At 37.3% G+C, this 18,021-nt stretch overlaps 2 protein-coding genes across 2 annotated transcripts; both read left to right on the plus strand.

Moving 5' to 3' along the window:
- Positions 1-381: 381 nt before the first annotated feature.
- On the plus strand, positions 382-3,770 carry LOC145482259 (uncharacterized). The gene has a single exon (XM_081460919.1). The coding sequence runs from the start codon at positions 1,346-1,348 to the stop codon at positions 2,411-2,413; it is 1,068 nt and encodes a 355-aa protein (XP_081317045.1). The 5' UTR covers positions 382-1,345; the 3' UTR covers positions 2,414-3,770.
- A 1,580-nt stretch (positions 3,771-5,350) lies between these two features.
- Positions 5,351-17,828, plus strand: LOC145482251 (uncharacterized). The gene is made up of 13 exons (XM_081460903.1): positions 5,351-5,966; positions 7,200-7,249; positions 7,976-8,877; positions 9,801-9,842; positions 12,051-12,122; positions 12,315-12,359; positions 12,595-12,666; positions 13,259-13,300; positions 13,932-14,015; positions 14,498-14,701; positions 14,884-15,000; positions 15,704-15,764; positions 15,917-17,828. Exons 2-13 carry the CDS (start codon positions 7,243-7,245, stop codon positions 15,979-15,981), a joined length of 1,713 nt encoding a protein of 570 aa, XP_081317029.1. The 5' UTR covers positions 5,351-5,966; positions 7,200-7,242; the 3' UTR covers positions 15,982-17,828.
- The last annotated feature ends 193 nt before the right edge of the window (positions 17,829-18,021 follow it).

Below are 18,021 nucleotides of genomic sequence, written 5' to 3' on the forward strand. Positions count from 1 at the left end.
TGAACATTGTCGTGTGCTGGATTGACCCTGTCTTTGTACATAAATGTAAATAAGGGTTTCATTATTGCTGTTTTTGTTGCTGGCGTACATATGTTCTTGGTGAGCCTTACATACCAAGGCGTTTACGTACAAATACAGATTTTTGCACATGTTGGCCGCGCAAAAATTGGGTTTGAAATCACGATGGCTACAAGGATAAAGACGTGACATTTTTGAGATCATATTAAACAGAAAAAAAAATTAGACCTCCAGCCACCGAGCAAGGGAAGATATATATGGCTCTTTTAAACTGAAATGAGCGGATAATTCGCAACAACAGTAGTGTTTTTTTCCGTGGAGTACTGATTATTTTAATTGCAACAAAGTTCTTTGGATGGAGGTGACATAAATGCATGGGTGGGAGCAAGGAGATCTTTATAGAAGAAAAAGGAAGAAAAAATTGGGAGAAAATCTAATTAATTAAAAAATAAATGTGGAGGCATAACCCACCACAGGCCACAGATGGATGGAAGGGAATAATTGACTACACTGCTAACGACATGCAATTAATCCCCATCGAAAAAATCGTTTCTAACCGAGACTCTATCCGTAAGGCCAGGGAAGCTTTTTTAATTCAAAAAGGCAGAACAATTGATCCTAATGGTCTGAACATCCGCGAAGAAACATATTAATTGTTTCCATTTGTTTTCTTTTATTATGTTCTTTTATGATGTTATTTTATTTTACCGTATGCTTATCTTCAATTTACACTATCAATTACTTTTGCGTATTTCCGGTATTACGTAAATATCGGCTACATAAAAACACGCACCAATGTAAAATCTTCCATTGTACCTGAAGAAGGCTGGTTTGGCCAGCCGAAATATAGTACACCTTCAAAAAATCATTCTACGTTGTGTCGGTTTTTGCTTTTGTATTCTTCATTTTATATGCAAAGCCGATTAGATCACTATTGATCCAACGTATACCAGCAGGATCATCTTACCGGTTGCTTGCTTAAACATTTTATACTACATGATTGCCCAGGAACCACCCGGGGAGATCAGGAGAAAAATCACATGAAAAAAGAGAAAAGAAAAAACAAACTGAAAGCAAGGTAACTAGGAAATGGCTGCAGGGTGCATACCAGGGTACCTTGGTGCGTAACTTTATTGCTTGGTTTGGCTACCGCGGAAAGTGAGACGGAGAAGACCCTGGGGTTGAGGGTAGCCTCAGTTTCATGTTCGACGTGTATTTTACTGCACTATCGTTGATCCACTCGATGTTTGGAATTATTAATATTTTAAGCAATTTCATGTAGAAACTACACGACCATGGATATAGGAAGGTAGTAATGTAATCGTGGATGGCATTTATGTATCCGACTTGCTGGAAACGCAGTATGAGGATCACTAACGTTCGTTATGGCCGCATTGTATTCATGGCAGTGGCGACCATTTTGATCCTATTCATGTTCCTATTGGCACAATTCAGTCTTCGAGCTACTGGTGGAAAAGGGATTTTAGATCGAGCCAAGCAACATTTTCATCACTGGTTTCAGAAAACGGTGTTTAAACACAACTGGGAAGATATTCACTGTCGACGCAAACACGCTAATGAAACGACGGTAGAGGAAAGCTGGATTCCTGAATTGGCAAAACAGCTGAATTTGAATGATGAGACATCGGTGTTCGACAGCAACACTGGCTGTAATGAATGGTTAACTCTACTCAGAAAGAAATACCCGAAAATAGGTATTGGTGGTGCTCATGTCGATCAATACGCTGTGGAGTATGCAAAAAAACTATTCAATGACACGCCAAGTAGCTTTGGAACAATAAGCTCAGATGGAAAACTTCATTTCCTTGGAGACAAACCGAAATTCGCGCATGCCATCAACTATGGAGGGCTACGAGACTTGGGTGATAAAAATGTACAATGCAATCTAGTCAGAGAGCTGCTACGTATTTTAATGCCAGGAGGCTCCTTGTATCTTGGTCATAATATCGAAGAAAAAGAATGTCGTGTACTTGATAAATATGCTAATGTAGCTCTTCCAGGCTGTTATTGGTCAGAGACATGCCTGAAGAATAGAACTGACATTGCCGTGATTTATTATATTAAGGAAAAAGATCTTTTTGGTGCCCATACACAAATTGACGAGTGCTATACTGCAGTTTTTATTCACAAGAAGGTGAGATTTTCAAGGGCAAAGGATGGACTTGAAGAGCTACCACCCAAGTTTGAACCTCATGAAAAGATGTATTCTTGTGAAACAGATGCATCTGGCAACATCGGCAGCAAGTTAAAGGAAGTAGGCAAGCGTGTGTTAAATACAAACCTAGTTTTTCCAGGTGGTTTGAGTAAGGGGATTGAACTAGCCAAGAAAATGCGTGAACTAAAGAAAGGAAATTTATCACACACTTTGTCTTAATGACAATATGGTACTTAGTTTATTTAACCAGTTTGCTGACAAGTGACCTACTCAAAGACAAAGTGTGAAAACTTACAGCCAAAGGAAAACTGATATGACTGCTTGTTAGCTTATGTACATGTGGTTTAGTTACACTAGTAACCGCTTATTTTCTTATGTTTTACAAGTAAGTAAGAACTAGGTAAGAACCTTTGAAGTTTCATGTTCAAGTGTTTTTTGCACTTATTGAAGACACTGACTACAAATGTTAATGTAAATTGATGTTAAGGGAAAATTACAAGGAGCCCAAAGGTTCCTAACCATTAAATCCTGGGTGCCAAGCACTTAAGTTACTATGAGAAAAAGTAAATTTTTGCAGTCGCCCAAAGGCAAATATTAGTTGCCTGTGGAACCTGGCACCTTCAGTGCACTGCCCTGTGATTTTCTTATATTTTTACTTTCTTAGACCAAGAAACTGTCTACTCTTCCACTTTTCTGGGTTTTTTTTCTCAACTTTATTAGATTTGCCACTGAATTGCCAGCTTACCACTAAAATGATACCTTTGTTAAAAAAAAAGAAACATTATGGGAAAGAATTATATGGACGTGGGTGGTTTGGTTGGGCTTGTTATTCATTTACATTTAACTTTTTAACATTTGACCCACAGCACAGAATCCATTATTAATTAAACAATGCTCATACTTAACAAGATTGAAAACAAGTCTTTTAAGACTTAAAATTCATAGACTATGATTAGTTGTACTCTAGAATAAGAATGTGAAATGCAGCTGCACATGGTCTGCTACAGGGTGCGTCTTTCCACGTTCCGATGGCACACCCCTACCTTATAACTTGTGTATTACCACTACCCTTCTAGATGCACAGGGCCCATTATATATAAACAATAGCCTCTATTTGGCACAAAAATATGCTCAGATATTTGTCTGTGGACATTATCTGTTCTGAGAAGCAAACAGTTTTCCGTGGGCTTGACCAAAACTGTGAGCTCTTAAAAACGGACAATGTCCAAGGACAAATATCCAAGCATATTTTCATGCTAAATGGCTGCTATTGTGTTTGTTATCCTTCAAATATTTTTCATGGTACGCATAGTTTTGGATATTGGGGAATATCACTCAGATATTCCCTAGTGTTAGCTAGAGCATATTCAGTCACATGGCGCATTTAGATCAATCCAGTGCGAACTAAAATATTGGATGGATTATAACTCCTGTTATTCCTCAGGCAGCAAGAGTTGTTTTCACCCTAACTCTTGCCCATAAGTGGTTTCTGGGTAACAGTCTCATTTGCAATGTTTGCATGGGAAGTTTGGGTGAAATAAGAATGCTGTGAATAAACTTGATTTATACTGTTGTTGCATTGTATTGTATTCTTAGTTGTTTGCTATGTAACAACTTCAAGATGTGCTGACAGACAGATCACACAAAGACGAATTTGGGGCAGATCTAGGGGTATTAGGTGGGTTCTAACACACTGACTAGGCCACAATGACAGAAATCCCATTTACGGAAACTTCAATTTTTAAATTTTTTAGCGGAGGATGTCCCAGGACCCCCATACAGGGGACCGCCTTCGGCAGTCCATGTCTCAAACCAGCTTCCCAAAAGTCCTGTATCTGCCCCAGACGAATTTTTCCCCATTCTATGTCTAAACAGGGACAGTTTATATCTGGATGAATCATCCCCCATCTAAGAGAGGTAAATAGTTGCAGATTAGCATACCCTCTAAATTTTACTTTGGACAATTCGTCTCTTGTCAGTGAATATGGGCACCTGAAAATAACTCATGTCTCATTGCTGACCATGACCATGTTCCACTGTAAACAAATCAAGAAATTCATAAATAAGTAAATCAGTCAATAATAACAAAAAACATGTGCACTTTAATCAGATGGGCCATGATCAGTTCCTATATACTGTGAAATGACCAAAATGTTAGCTGATTACTTAGTGAACCCAGACCATCATGCTTGGGTTGCTATGGAACCCAGGCGGATGAGTCCGTCTTTCATAGGGCCGTTGCTTCCAAAATTTGAATTAACCAATCAGCATTCAGCAGGCTGAAGAGACTGTCCTGTCGACATCACATGTATTTTAACAGGAAAAGCTTTGGAATCAGCCACTTTTTTCACTGGAGACTGCATTGAATATTCCCAAGAATTAGAGGATTTAAATTGACAGAAACCATCAGGTGACAGATTCTAACAAATGAAAAATATAAAACAACCTTGCATTTAAACTGGGTGACGTGCACCCGGCAAGAAGCTCCCCAAATGTTGCCCGGGAGGATAATAGCCTGTGGGAGCCCCTTGAAAAGAACCTCTAAGAGATCCTGTTTTGAAGGCGTGGCTTGAAATTTTTTTTCACCCCCAAGTGCTACCAATATTCTAAAACATCACATTATCTCCTGTCATATGTATGGATTATTGACCAAGTGTGAGGTGAAGATGGCTGGATATTGGCCAAGTTCTTTTTTTGCGTGTTTATGGACCGAGATGGAGTCGAGGTCCATGAATTCGCAAAAAAAGAACGAGGCCAATATCCAGCCATCTTGACTGAACAAGCTTGGTCAATAAAGGATTTATTATATGGCTTTCGGGGAAATTTTTCTTGCGGGACACGGTGAGTAGTCCCGAGTGGGCAAGATAGCTCCATCTTGCCCGCTCGGGTAGCCAATCACAGCGCAGGATTTGATTCATCTTGCCTGCTCATGGAGCTAGTCATAAAATAATATCGGCTTAATACCTTAAAGGGCATGGCAAAAACCCCCGCTGTGGATTGTTTGAGGTTGAACACCCCACGAGGCACCAAAACCACTCTTTAACCTCTAAAAGGTACGAGGAGCACCCCCGTCACTTTAATATAGGAGTCCCCCCCCCCCCCCCCCCCACGGGGATAATAGTTAAACACCTGTCCATGGTACACCAGAGGGGAAGAGACTACGGAGAAGGGCAGGAGTAACTTGGAGATGGTCGGACCTGGAATGAAATTTGAAACTGGCACAAGACCGCTCTCGCTGGAGCCTGGAGAGAAACTGTGAAAGCCTTATATGTCCCATGGCGCGACAACGATTTCTTGGCGTCGATTGATGGTGGACAAAAGAAATTAAACCTAGAATTCTGTTGTTAACTACTGGATCAGAAGAGGTCAAAGCCCACGTAAATTCATTGGTATTGTCTTTATATAATTTTGGAAAAGGCTTTTATGATCCTTTATCGGTGATGCCGCTCGAGCTTAGTGCAATGCAACCCACGTGATGTGCCTTAACCGACAAAAACTGGGTCGAGACGTAGTCCCGCTGTTTTCCGACCGTTTCCCGCCATTTTTATCGGGCTTCCGAGAACGGAGTTTAGGATCGGCAGCTCTCGTCTTTGTTTTTCATTGGATCCGCAACAAACTACACTGACAGTGACGAAAATACTCTTAGTTGAAAAATCCGTTAGCTGTTGTAACTGTATTAGTGGTGGGTTTATCGCATTTTAAATCCTGGTTTGTTCCGTTTCCGTTCGGAATTGTCGCTAACAGGATTGTTATCAAGGTATTGAAGTCTGAGGTAAGTTATGTCTGAAGAGTTCATGATAGCATCTTAGCCTACATTCGACTGAAGAATTACGTGTTGGCCATTCATAGCCAGCTCATGGTGGTGTTTTGATGAGAGTAAACTCTTTAGAAGCCATTGAACTTTTCAAGACGTCCCTAACGATATTTCATGGTCGATTGTTCGAGAACAGATCTAAATAGAGATCAACATAATGATTTGTATCAAGCACGCTTTGATGTATTGACGATGTAGTTTATATAAGCTTACGCTTAAATTATTACAACGTAATCAAACACAAACTACGTATTGGCTTCCTAAGCTTTCTTGTACAATCCTACCCATTTGTAATTAATAGGACGTATAGTACAGTTTGTTGTGATAGAAGTGAGAGGGTGTTAATTAAAATGCACAGCTTGTGAAGCTTGTACATGTACAAATGATATGAACAGTGTCAGGTGTTGAGATTTAAGCTTACAGTTGTTTTCTTCCTAAATTATTTGCCCTTTGAGGTGACTTATTGTACAAGCTTTAGATAATCAGCTGGTGTACACTGGAGTGTTTGGCACGGCTTTTTGTAGGATTTTAATCTTTAAAAACCCTCAGAAGCATAACTTTGGACTTGTTGTGGACTCGTTAGGCAGGCCATTCCATCATACATTTATGTCAACTGGTGCTTTTTCAGTCGGTGTAATTCACCATCATCAAATCATATCAATGACAGAAATTATTTTGTGATTGTTTCACCTCAGGTGTTTTATACAAATATGAACTGACCACTCAGTTCAGAAATCATGTAACTGGGGCAAGTGATTACAACCACACTCATTCAGTCCTTTTGGAAGCATGCTAGTGTACTCCCATAACAAATAACAAAGCTAAGAGCTGAACATGATGTAATACAACTGTTTATACAGTCTTGTCAACAAATTATTGTGGTTTGAAAATAAACATAAACCTTTACTTTTTTAATAAAGTGATGAGTTTGCTTTGCATGTAATATTACTGCCCTTAAGCCTTTTGCATGGTCAGGTTAGTGGCCAGCTTAGCAGAATTTAACTATGTCATGTCTTCTTAGTTCATGGCGAGAAAGGTCGCAGGAATAGTTTTTAGCCCTGTACAATAAGATTTTTGTAACTGAAACACGTATGATCATCACATTTATGTACACAACTTTTTAATGTGATCTTCATATATTCATTTGTTGTTGTGTTGTTAAATAAAAATGGAACCATGTTTCATTTACAGATTTTTGTCTTGAGGAAGGTAACTGACTGAAGTTACTCTTGGCATGGATGGTAAGTAATAAACTGCATGATGATAAGCAAAGTAATGAGTAATTTACCCGTCTTGCCTTAAGTCACCTTACGGTAGACCTTCAAGGGTCCAAAATTATTATTTCACACCAAATTCAAGACTTATCTGAATTTTCCAAAAAAAAGTATTTTAAAAACTTACAATGTGAACAAGTTATCCACAAAAGAGTAAATTTTTAAAACGATTCAATAAACCTCAAACAATGATAAGCCAATTAAAATGTGTCAACCCTTTAGTTGAGCAGTGACAATTTTTGCGGCAACTGATCTCATCCGTGGAGTCATATTTCGCTTCTTTTGTTTATCCCTTACGTCTTGCAATTTCTCACACAGAAATCTTTGCTTTTGTTGATTATATGGGCTGATACAATACATGAATTTATTTACATAGAGTTAGATCTTGGACAAAGAAAGAACCTTGTTTAATTGAATAATATTTAGCCTTATACAAAGGGTATTCTTTAATACATGATTTTTATTTCATGTCATAATTTATGCCAACCAAGTGAGCCACAGAGTAAAGAAAAGCCCACCAATAAACTTGTGTGGACAAAATTAAAGGCAGAGCTTATTTATTGTTAGAATTTCAAAGTAAATAATTTATGTACTAAAATAACAACTTTAAGTACTTTTAATTGAATCTTTAGTTTGAGAACTACCACAAATATAAATTAGTTAACATAACCAATGTATGAATTTTTGTTTCAGAGTTTGTAGAATGTGGCGCCAGCATTCCATCTGGTACCTTAAAAGAGAAAATCTTGGCTCTTTTAGTGTCTAACAAGAGGTCTGTGAAAGTTCTTGCAAACGTGCTGCAGATCGACCCAGTTCACGAGCTTGTAAGCAGTTATGAAGAATGCCATGGACAAGTGTCTTTAGATACATGGAAGTATGTTCTTCAACAGCTTGGATACTCTAAAGAACATTTTCAGCAACTTATGCTTGCTGATCAGATGATAGCTGATACCACAGATATAGTAGGCTGCATAGATGACTTAGAAGGGAATAACTGTGGTGCACAGAGCATTCCAAGGGATTGGCCAGAATGGAGCTTGCCTCCTCCAGATGAAAGCTTGTTAAAGGAAAATATAGTGGAGGATGCTGCTAAAGGTGAGGATGATCAGGATTCTTCCATGCAGGCAGCTGCAGAAAAAGGCCCCTCACTTGAGAACAATACACTTTCATCAACTGTCCAGTCATTGTCTCAAGGGAATAGCTCAACACTTGGTCTTGTTCCTGTAGCTGAGAATGGAAGAAGTCAGCATGAGAATTCTGCTCTGGCTGTGATAGAGGGAAGAGAAGAAAACCTTGAAGCATCAAGTGTACAAGCAGACTACAAGCAGCAGGCAATTGATAAAACAGCAACACCTTCAAGACCGACTACGCCAGAAGCAGCACGTTCCACACATGACCCAGTTGTGACAGGTCAAAAAAGATCACACCAGAATAATGCTGCTGCTGAGGCTCATCCTCTAGGGAATGGTGAACGAGATTTGGAGTGCAATAATCAAGAAAGTGGCAACCCTTACAAGACTCCTACGGAAAATGATTGTATAGCTGAAAATGATTGGACAGAGAACAACAATGGTCTCTATGCTGAATTACAAAAGGTAGTTAATATGTAATGTGAACATTTTAAATTGCATAATTAGTGACATACATTGTATAAAGGACAAAGAAGAATATAACCCAAAAAAGAGAATCCAACCTAAAAAATACTGAAATCTGGGAGATTACCAATTTTACTTTCTCAACCCTAAAAAGCGCTGTAAATAAATTAACGTAGTTGTGAGATCTTCTGATTCAGCCACAGTATTCCAAAATGCTCCTGTGAAAAAGGCCAAAAATTCAGCCAAAATAAGTGCTTTCCTTTGAATCCAGGAGATTTGGTGATCCGTATGGGAGACTGAGAGATTCGGTCCATACCCTGGAGACTCCCGCATAATCTGGGAGAGTTGGGATAGATGCAAGTGCCCAATTATTGTGTGCCTGGTCTGGCCCAGTTTATTACATGTATGTATAACCTGGCAATGTTGATTAATAGTTTTCTTTTGAAAGTGTCCCAGATCTAGAGCTAAATGTATTTGAACCTGTATGGTTGCTGAATTTTTCCCCAGTGGGTCCCTTATGAAAAGGACAAGGGTTTTCGTCATACCTGTTAGAGGTGAAAAATGCAGTGTTGGTACCTCTTGGCGTGTTCAGCCTCAAAAGGTCCACGGCAGGACCTTTTGCAGTACCTTTTAGAGTATTGAGCTGAAAAAAATATGACATGAGATAATGTGTTGTTTTAGAATTGGAGCCTCTTAGAGGTGAAATTCATTTCAAGCCATGCCCACAAAACAGGATCTTGGTACCTCTTAGGCATTCTTTTAAAATTTTCCAACGAGCCCCTCTGTCCTTTTTATATGGGAGATCTCTCCCCCCCCCCCCCCCCCTCTGGGGGAAGTTGTCAATGACCAATCTGCAGCATTAAAACATATATAGGTACAGTTCAGTATCTATTAATTGGTACATGTCTTGTTTTGCCATGCAGGCAAATGAGTCTTTACAGCTAAGTGTTTCCTACTTGGTTGAGGTAAGTGAAGACAATTTTGTATAATTTGTTGATCTGACAATAACTCTAATTAAATGATGGTCAAAGATCAAGAAATATGATAACAGTTGTAACAGTTGGTCATGTTAATTTATGAGAAAGTGCCAATTATATACATGTTGGAGGGCTCCTGTTGGTTTAAATCTGCCTAATAAAACATCTGTTTAAGGTGGCTCGATTGGATTTTTCAATAGTGACACCTTCCAACTTTAAATATAAATCACAACACACTAAAACATAATACAGGAGATTGATATCCACACTCTTGCTAAGGATAGACCAAAGTTTTGGGTGCGGTGTATTTTATCGAGATACCAGAGTTACCATAGCAACGCAATGATGTCATTGCTGTTTTTACCCATGGTTGATTTTCTTGAAATCTAGAGGTTTTCTTCTAAACTGTCTACTGTACTTGCAGTTTAGATAGTGTGCCTGATGTGTAGCAAGTTTAAACAAATTCTATGAGAGCCATTTCGAGAAATCTTTTGCTGAAGTTTTCGACTGTTAACATGAAACAAATCTAATGGAGTCACTCTAGTATATGTTTGCCGGGCTTATGGAAAGCACATTTGGAGTGCATGTTACATGCATTTTTATACACATGAACCACATTTCCTGAAAAGTGGAACAAAATTGCTTCATTTGATTTTGAAAAGTATGAACTTGAATAAGGTGGCTATTTTGTTTTTTTTTGCCAAAACTTGGCTATGTTTTTACACTGAAGTGAATATTAAAAAAAGCGGTTGATGAATTTCTTTTAAACTTTGCACTCAATGAGATTAATTCATATTCAATGTAATCCCAGAGTTTCAAATGAAATGAAATATTTTAAGGCTGCTATTTTTCAGTGTCAACCCAGGAAAATATTCCTCTGATTTTCACTCATGTTGTTTGTAGTCTTCATTATAATGCTCTTTTGTCTCGAATCACCATTCTATTGTACATTTCTGTATACCATGAATGAATCTGTAAAACATGCGATTGCTTTCCGGCCATTTTCCTGAAGTGTGCTAAAAAATATATGTCACACTTTCACTCATCTTGCATTAATGCTGCCACGCCAAGGGTAAGCGGTGAGTGCAAGCAGGAAATCGCTATGCTGGATGTCTTGTTTACATTTAACATAAACGTAAACAAGACGTATATTTTATTGTTATTGTAGTGATAGCTCGGGATAGTTTAGCATGCTTCAGAAAAGTGCCGGAAAGGAAATCGCTTGTTTTATGAATTAGAATTATTTCAAAAATGGCATGGTGAAACTTTTTTATTTTATCAATTTTTGATCAGCAGAATAAGACACAACCTTCGGCAAAGTTTAAAACAATTCTGTATGTAGGGTTCTGAGCCACCTTAAATTTTCAAAACCTTAAGGTGGCTCTGAACTCCATGTTCATATTTTTTGAAACTTTACCAAAGCTGCGTCTTATCCTGCTAATCAAAATTTGATAATATTAAAATATTTCACTGGGCCGTTTTTGAATAATAAGCCCTTAAAGCTATAATTAAGGGTGTTTTTAGTAGGTCATACTGTTGCTATAGTAACCTATTGTGTTAGGAAAATGATAACAATGTTTTCACCAATGATTGGGCAGCTTTATGACACCAAGATTGTGGCATCAATTGATAAAGAGTGGTTATAATGACCAATTAAAATCTAAGTCTTAGAAAGTAATGGAAACTGTTTTGAGTCACCTTAAATCACATGCGATCTGTGATGTCATACTGTGTGTGTAAATTAAGAGTAAAACTTGTTTGAAGGCTACAGTGTATTTCTGTACAACTGTTGAGCTCTGTTATGAAACAAATAAGCTAGACTTGACCTGCTTTGTTGGCTTGTTTTTTTTTTTTTTCATAACTAAAAGTACTCTTTACACCAAAGTGACCAGAACACTAAAGAAGTACGGAGAAATGCTCACCTGCAGCTTATGTTTCACTTTAACTGGAGTCCTCTTTTGTGCTCTTGTCAATCCTTGTGTACTTGTGTACAATTAAATTAAAGCAGGGTCAAGCCATTTTTAAGAGTTAGTCAACCTTAGAATGTTCAAAGCCAAACTGGGTTATTGATCATTGTAAGTTAATGTAAATTAACTTGCAAATCATTCATCCTGGTGGCTCTTTAATGTGATTGTACATAGAAAGTTCATACTTTGTTATTTAAATAAAGTTAGAATAAATTTCTTTTTTTTTCAGGAATTACGAAAGAAGGATTTAGTCTGTGCTTGGCGACAGAACGAGTGCAACAGTCTGCAACAACAATTAGAGGTACATGTATGTCATTGTAAGCTGTAAACAAGTCTTGAGTTTACAAAATTATACATCATAGCTTAAAGTTAGTCTCGAGGATTTTACATTATCAATCATTGCATAGATATATGAGTCTAAATCCCACACAATAGACACGACCATGATCATTGGATTTGGTTTAAACTAAAGTTCTGATCCATCCTTTTTCAGGAATGTAGAGGTCAATGTACTCAACTACAGATCATCAATGAAGGGGTAAAGATCTATAAGAAGAAGAGAGTTTAGTTGGTAACATGTAATATGTAACATCTTTCATGTTGTTTTATACAGTTGTAGCACAATTAATTTTGATATTTTTCAGTGTTAAATCATTACTTGATTTAAGCAGCCTTTATCTCTTTTTGTCTTGATTTAACCCCACCCCTTCCCCCTTATATGTCATGACTTGATTTGAAAAGTTCCTTAAATGATTAAGTATTGATATGTTTAGTTCAAAAGACGTTTAGAAGAAAGTGGGGAATTGGAAATTGAAAGTCAACGATTGATCAGAATGACTCAACAGGTGAGGATTGTCCTTTATAATAATTATCAGTTTAAAATCAGTGGTTTGATGGGATTTTAAGTTAAACTACATGACTGTATATAATCTGAAACTAACTTAAACAGGTCAACTTTTCTGAAGAAGTTGAAAAGTATGTCACTGTGAATTCACTCATAATACAGTACCGATCAGAAGAACCCTAACAGGGAACACTTGACCGAATGCATTCTGTTTCCGTTCCACACGCGTTCCCGTACCCGTTCTGTATCCGTTCCGTATCCGTTCGCAAACGCGTTCCCTGTTAGGTTTCTTCTGAGCGGTACTGTATATAACACTAATGCATCATTGCTCACATAAAATACTTGTAATTAGAAAAAAGAATGCCTATTTTTTCCTTGATTTGAAATTCTATTATTAGTTCCCCACTCAAGAGTTTACAAATATGTGAAAGCACTATCAATTAATTTATTTGGCAATCTCTTGTCCAGTGAAAAATGCAGTTGTACTGCTTACTTGATCCTTGGTTTCTAGTAAAAAGAACAGAATGGCTGTACAGGCAATGAGATGTAATAATGTTTTTTCCTTTTTCTTGTTGTATGTGTGAACTTTGCAGGTCTGCATTTGGAGAGAACAGGAGAATAACAGGCTGGAAGAGGTAGATTCATTGATTTGTAATTAAGTAGACATTTTTAGCTAATAAAATAAATTGAGTTAGAATAAAATACAATATTATTGTATGCAAAAACACAAGCGTGCAAAAAACTAACACTGCTTGCACAAACTGATCATGCCACTTGTCATGTGACAAGAAGAGGCTGTACACTACTTAACAGGAGCTGAACATTAAACCAGCGTTTGTAGTAAGTAATGAGGACTGTGATCAAAAGACTTTACTTCATTCCAAAGCAGGTGGTGTCCAGTGTTTTGAGAGTGCTGAAACAGCGGAGGTCTGGGTGTAGACATTCGCCAATGCATATCAAATACTTGATCTTCTAGGCTAACTGAATTGAAAATTGCTTGATGTTCTTCATTCATGCATGATTGGTGAAGTATGTGATGAGCTGAGTTCTGATAGCAATAACTGGCATGTATATTTCCTTATTGGTCATGGCATTCTGTTTCTTCTTGTTATTATTATTATTGTTATTATTATTATTATTATTATTATTATTATTATTATTAAAGATTCGCACAGCTATTGATGATGATGATGATGATGATGATGATGAAGATTATTATTATTATTTACAAGGTCCTAATAAGTCACATGTAATATCTCTGTTTAGCACATCCGGCAGCTGGATGAAAGACATGACAATGCTAACCGCTTCATGGAAGATCTAAGGAGAGAAAATCAGGAGTTGTCTGAGGTTTGTGATGATATCAGATGTGATTGCTTAATTAACCTTAAACTGAAAATCTGAAGAAACGTCAGTGAAAATTGAAATTGTAACGCTGGCGATTATAATACCATTGAAGGCTGGAAGAAGCATTTCGGGTGATCTCAACGGTGTTTTTCCTTTAAATGACGAAGGCTAAAACTGTTTGTAAGGGGCTGGTAGAAGCTGGTACATGAACTTGTATCTGACAATTTGTATTTATTTGGTCAGGGGAATTTTATTTTTATCAGGGAAAAGTCAGGGAATTTTGAAAAGTAACATCTGGTGGTCAATACAGTGTTAAACTTATGACTGAGTACCTTCGCTTGTGTTCAAAATGTTATCACAATACTAATATATGGTGCTGAAAGAAGAAGCAAATTGTAATAAAGTCTTTAAGACACAACAAAACGTCATGCGGCGAGATTATCGTGTTGGCTCAAAATTAAGCTTATAGAATGCGATTCTTTCAGGAACTACGGTTAGCCTTTAATCAGATGCGGGATTTGCAAGGACGTGACCACAATTTGGAAAGGGAACACGAGCGGTTACGATTACAATATGAAGAGAGAGTGGCTGAAGCAGCTCGAGCTTTTAACAATGTTGAGACAGATAAAGTCAAAAGGCTGAAGCAGAAGTTAGCTCAGGAGAAAAGTAGAAGAAAAACCCTTCTTGAGGTGAGATGTTAGACTTGCTGTCAACTTTAATCTGTTTTGTTGTTTCATGTCTACAAAAAGCTTACCAGAATGGTACAGGACAACTCTTTACTGCCTTGATCAAACAGTATAATCTTTTAATCTTATAGTTCTGTAACTAAAATGAATGTTACTTATAATTGCTTGTGTGATCAATCATTTAGGAAAACCATCGGCTAACCGCATTGGTTAAAGAGTTGAGATCCAAGGAGGAGGGTCATTTTCCTTCTGGTGGCTCAGGTGAAGATGACGCGGGAGACAATCCCGAACCCAGCACCACTGTAAGTGATAATCTTGTTTTGTTTATAAGAGCATCATAAGGGTGAACATGTACTTGTACCTCTTTTGGCGGATCTTGCTTATCCCACAGTATGGCAGAGAGAAGCTGCCAAATCGCAAGACTTACCTGTACGTGGATTTTTCTGGCGATAGCTGTTGTCAGAATATTTGATTCCAATACAGTTTTGTTCCAAAAGCAAATATTTAGTTACTAATTACAGGTATGTTTGTGTGTTGAATTGTGTGTTGATGTGTTAAGGTCTATAGATAATAAAGAAGTAGGACCCGTTTCTCGAAAGCCCCGGAATCTTTCCGGGGCCCGAAAAGCCATTTTTAGTTAATCGGTATTTAAAGACAGAGGTGTATACGCCTGAAACTTCTTGTATGAAGGGAACCTCTGTTCGTATTAAGAATATATGAATAAAACAGCTCGGTAGTCAAAAGGTTTGAGATTTTGCTACGGCTTTTCCGGTGCGAAAACTTTTCGGGACCTTCGAGAAACGGGCCCCAGGCCAGTATCCAGCCGTCAGATCTTGATCCAACAAAGTTGGCCTTTGAAGGATTATAATGACATAGTAAAAGAACTCTGTGTTTCTTGTGGGACAAGACAGGCAAGATAACCCCTGGCTCGTAAGGGTTAAGTCTTCTCCGCTTCCTGAGCTAGCCATATCGTAGTGACTGTATTTCCCCTGGTCTAATTTTTAGGCTTCAAGTGAAGTAGAGGATGATGAACAATCAGGATCATCAAACCACACCCAACAATCAGGTAAAGTCTACTTGACATCAATAGCGCCAGTAATGTTGTAGTACTTTACTTATCACTGAAGTAGATCAGGTGCATGTTTTGAAAGAAAATTCAATTCAAAAATACATTGACGGTAGAGATTAAAATGGGTTTTTTTCTATCCGTTTTGGTAGATTCTGATAGTTCCAGTGAAGATGACCGTTTAGAGGACGCATCTACAGATGCTACTGCAAGTTAAAGATGGAATGAAAGACCTAATGTTCTCTTTTTCGTAATCAGTGGTTAACGATAATCAGAACACCAAGAGAAAAATGAAGTGTAATATATACCTTTGTGATTTCGAGTTTTGGTACTTGTTTGTACTGTAAATGTATTGTAAATCAAAATGTAATATATCGTTGCTGATTCAAGTGAATCAGCAACGATATATCATAAGGATTTTGAAACAAGTGGTAGCTGCAATATTTGATTGTGGGTAATTTTATTGGTATACATGTAGCATGTAGTTTTTTGATTTTGAATTCTTAAATGCATTTAGGGTTCATGTAGCTGTGCTAATGCAACTGCTAGTACTTTTTATAGGTAGTTTATATAAAGAATTCAATTTAAAGCTGTGCAAATTTTAAACATGTATATAATTAATTAAGAGTTATACAGGTGAAAGTTGTCGATTTTTATTGTAATGTATTACTGGGTTTGTATAATTAATCTTTGTACTTATTCTCCTGAGTATTTACAATTTTTTAAGACACATGGAATGCTTAGATTGCAAAGTTAATGAATGATCTCATATGCAGACCATGTTGGTTGAATGTTTGCGTTCATCCTTCTTATTTAACGAAGGAAAGTGAAAAAACAACGAATGTCACAGACAAGAATGCATGTTTTTACAATATTTTAATTCCTGAATTGCTTTTTTTAAGTCAGAGAAACAATTTAGAGATCTCGTAATTTATTGATAATCAATTTTGGTGAGGATACGCGTAATTGTATTTTATCAATGTCACTTTTATCGTCAGTTTGAAGAGTAAGTGATATATAGAATAAAACGAGATTATTCTTTGGGTCAATGAATTCTTCACTATATTTGCAATTTCTGTACATAGAATTCATATATGGCCATTCTTTAAATTATAGCTTTTCTCAATTCTCGAATTTTAGTGTATATGGAGTGAATATCAGTTTTTGGAATTACATATATTAGCAGTGTTTCCATCTGGCTGGCTTGATTTCCGTGTGATCGCTGGCGATTATTCGGAGCATGGCGTACTTTAGTCTCGTAATCAGCTGTCATTATGGTCGTTCCGAGACGCGCTGTATCGTCATGCAGTGCCGTACGTGAAGAAGCCCAGAAGAAGCCAAGGCCTACTTGCACCTCCTTTCGTTCTTTCGGTGACTTAGCCGGACAGATGGAAACCAGCTGTTTATAGTATGAGATTCTGTATTATCTCATTTATATTGATTATTTATACAGACAAAGAGGTATATTATTGACAGAGTGTGTAAGTATTATATATGCATTAGGTGAATTTATTAATTTATAATAAAAAAAATTACGAAGTTGAGAGACCAAGTACCTTTTGAAAGTTAGTTTTAAAGTAATCTATTCGCAGTAAACCGATAATGACTGGGATCATCGTATCCAAGTCAACACGTATCTCTCCTCTCTCGTTTATCCAGTTTTAACTATTATTAAATTCGAATTGTCATCATAATCCGCACGAACAGTATCGCCGGGAAATCGGATGTATGGAGCCGACCCAACTGTATTACATGAAAAAGGAATTGGTGAACTCTCAACTATACTCTTTTTTGTTATTTAAAACAGTAACTGTAAATGATTTTTTTTTTGTAAAACTTAAGTCTAAACAGATATTTATAGTAATAATAAGGATATATTTTTAACTTAGGATAGAGGGCCACTGGTTCGTCAGTTTTTTTACTGTCATGTGTTACCCTCTGTAAATAAAGTTGTTACTTACTTACTTGCTATCTGTAACTGTGCTTGTCCTAGCTAGACTTTAAAGATGGCTGTTATTTTGTATGTTTTGTTTTAAACATTAAACTACATGTGTATCTTTCCTAGCTTTTTGCGGTTTTATTGAGACGTTTGTTGATGACCAAGGATTGGCTTAAGGAAATCTACAAACTAGTCTAAAAATTGCTTCATTCTGATTGGCTGCGCGGAATCTAATTTACTCTTCATCTTCTATCACATCCCCAGTCGTCTTTTGAGGTCAGCGGCGACAGCCGAGGGAACCTGGATGAAACTCCTTAG

Source organism: Orbicella franksi, chromosome 3, assembly GCF_964199315.1.
Source record: "Orbicella franksi chromosome 3, jaOrbFran1.1, whole genome shotgun sequence".
Classification (NCBI taxonomy): domain Eukaryota; kingdom Metazoa; phylum Cnidaria; class Anthozoa; order Scleractinia; family Merulinidae; genus Orbicella; species Orbicella franksi.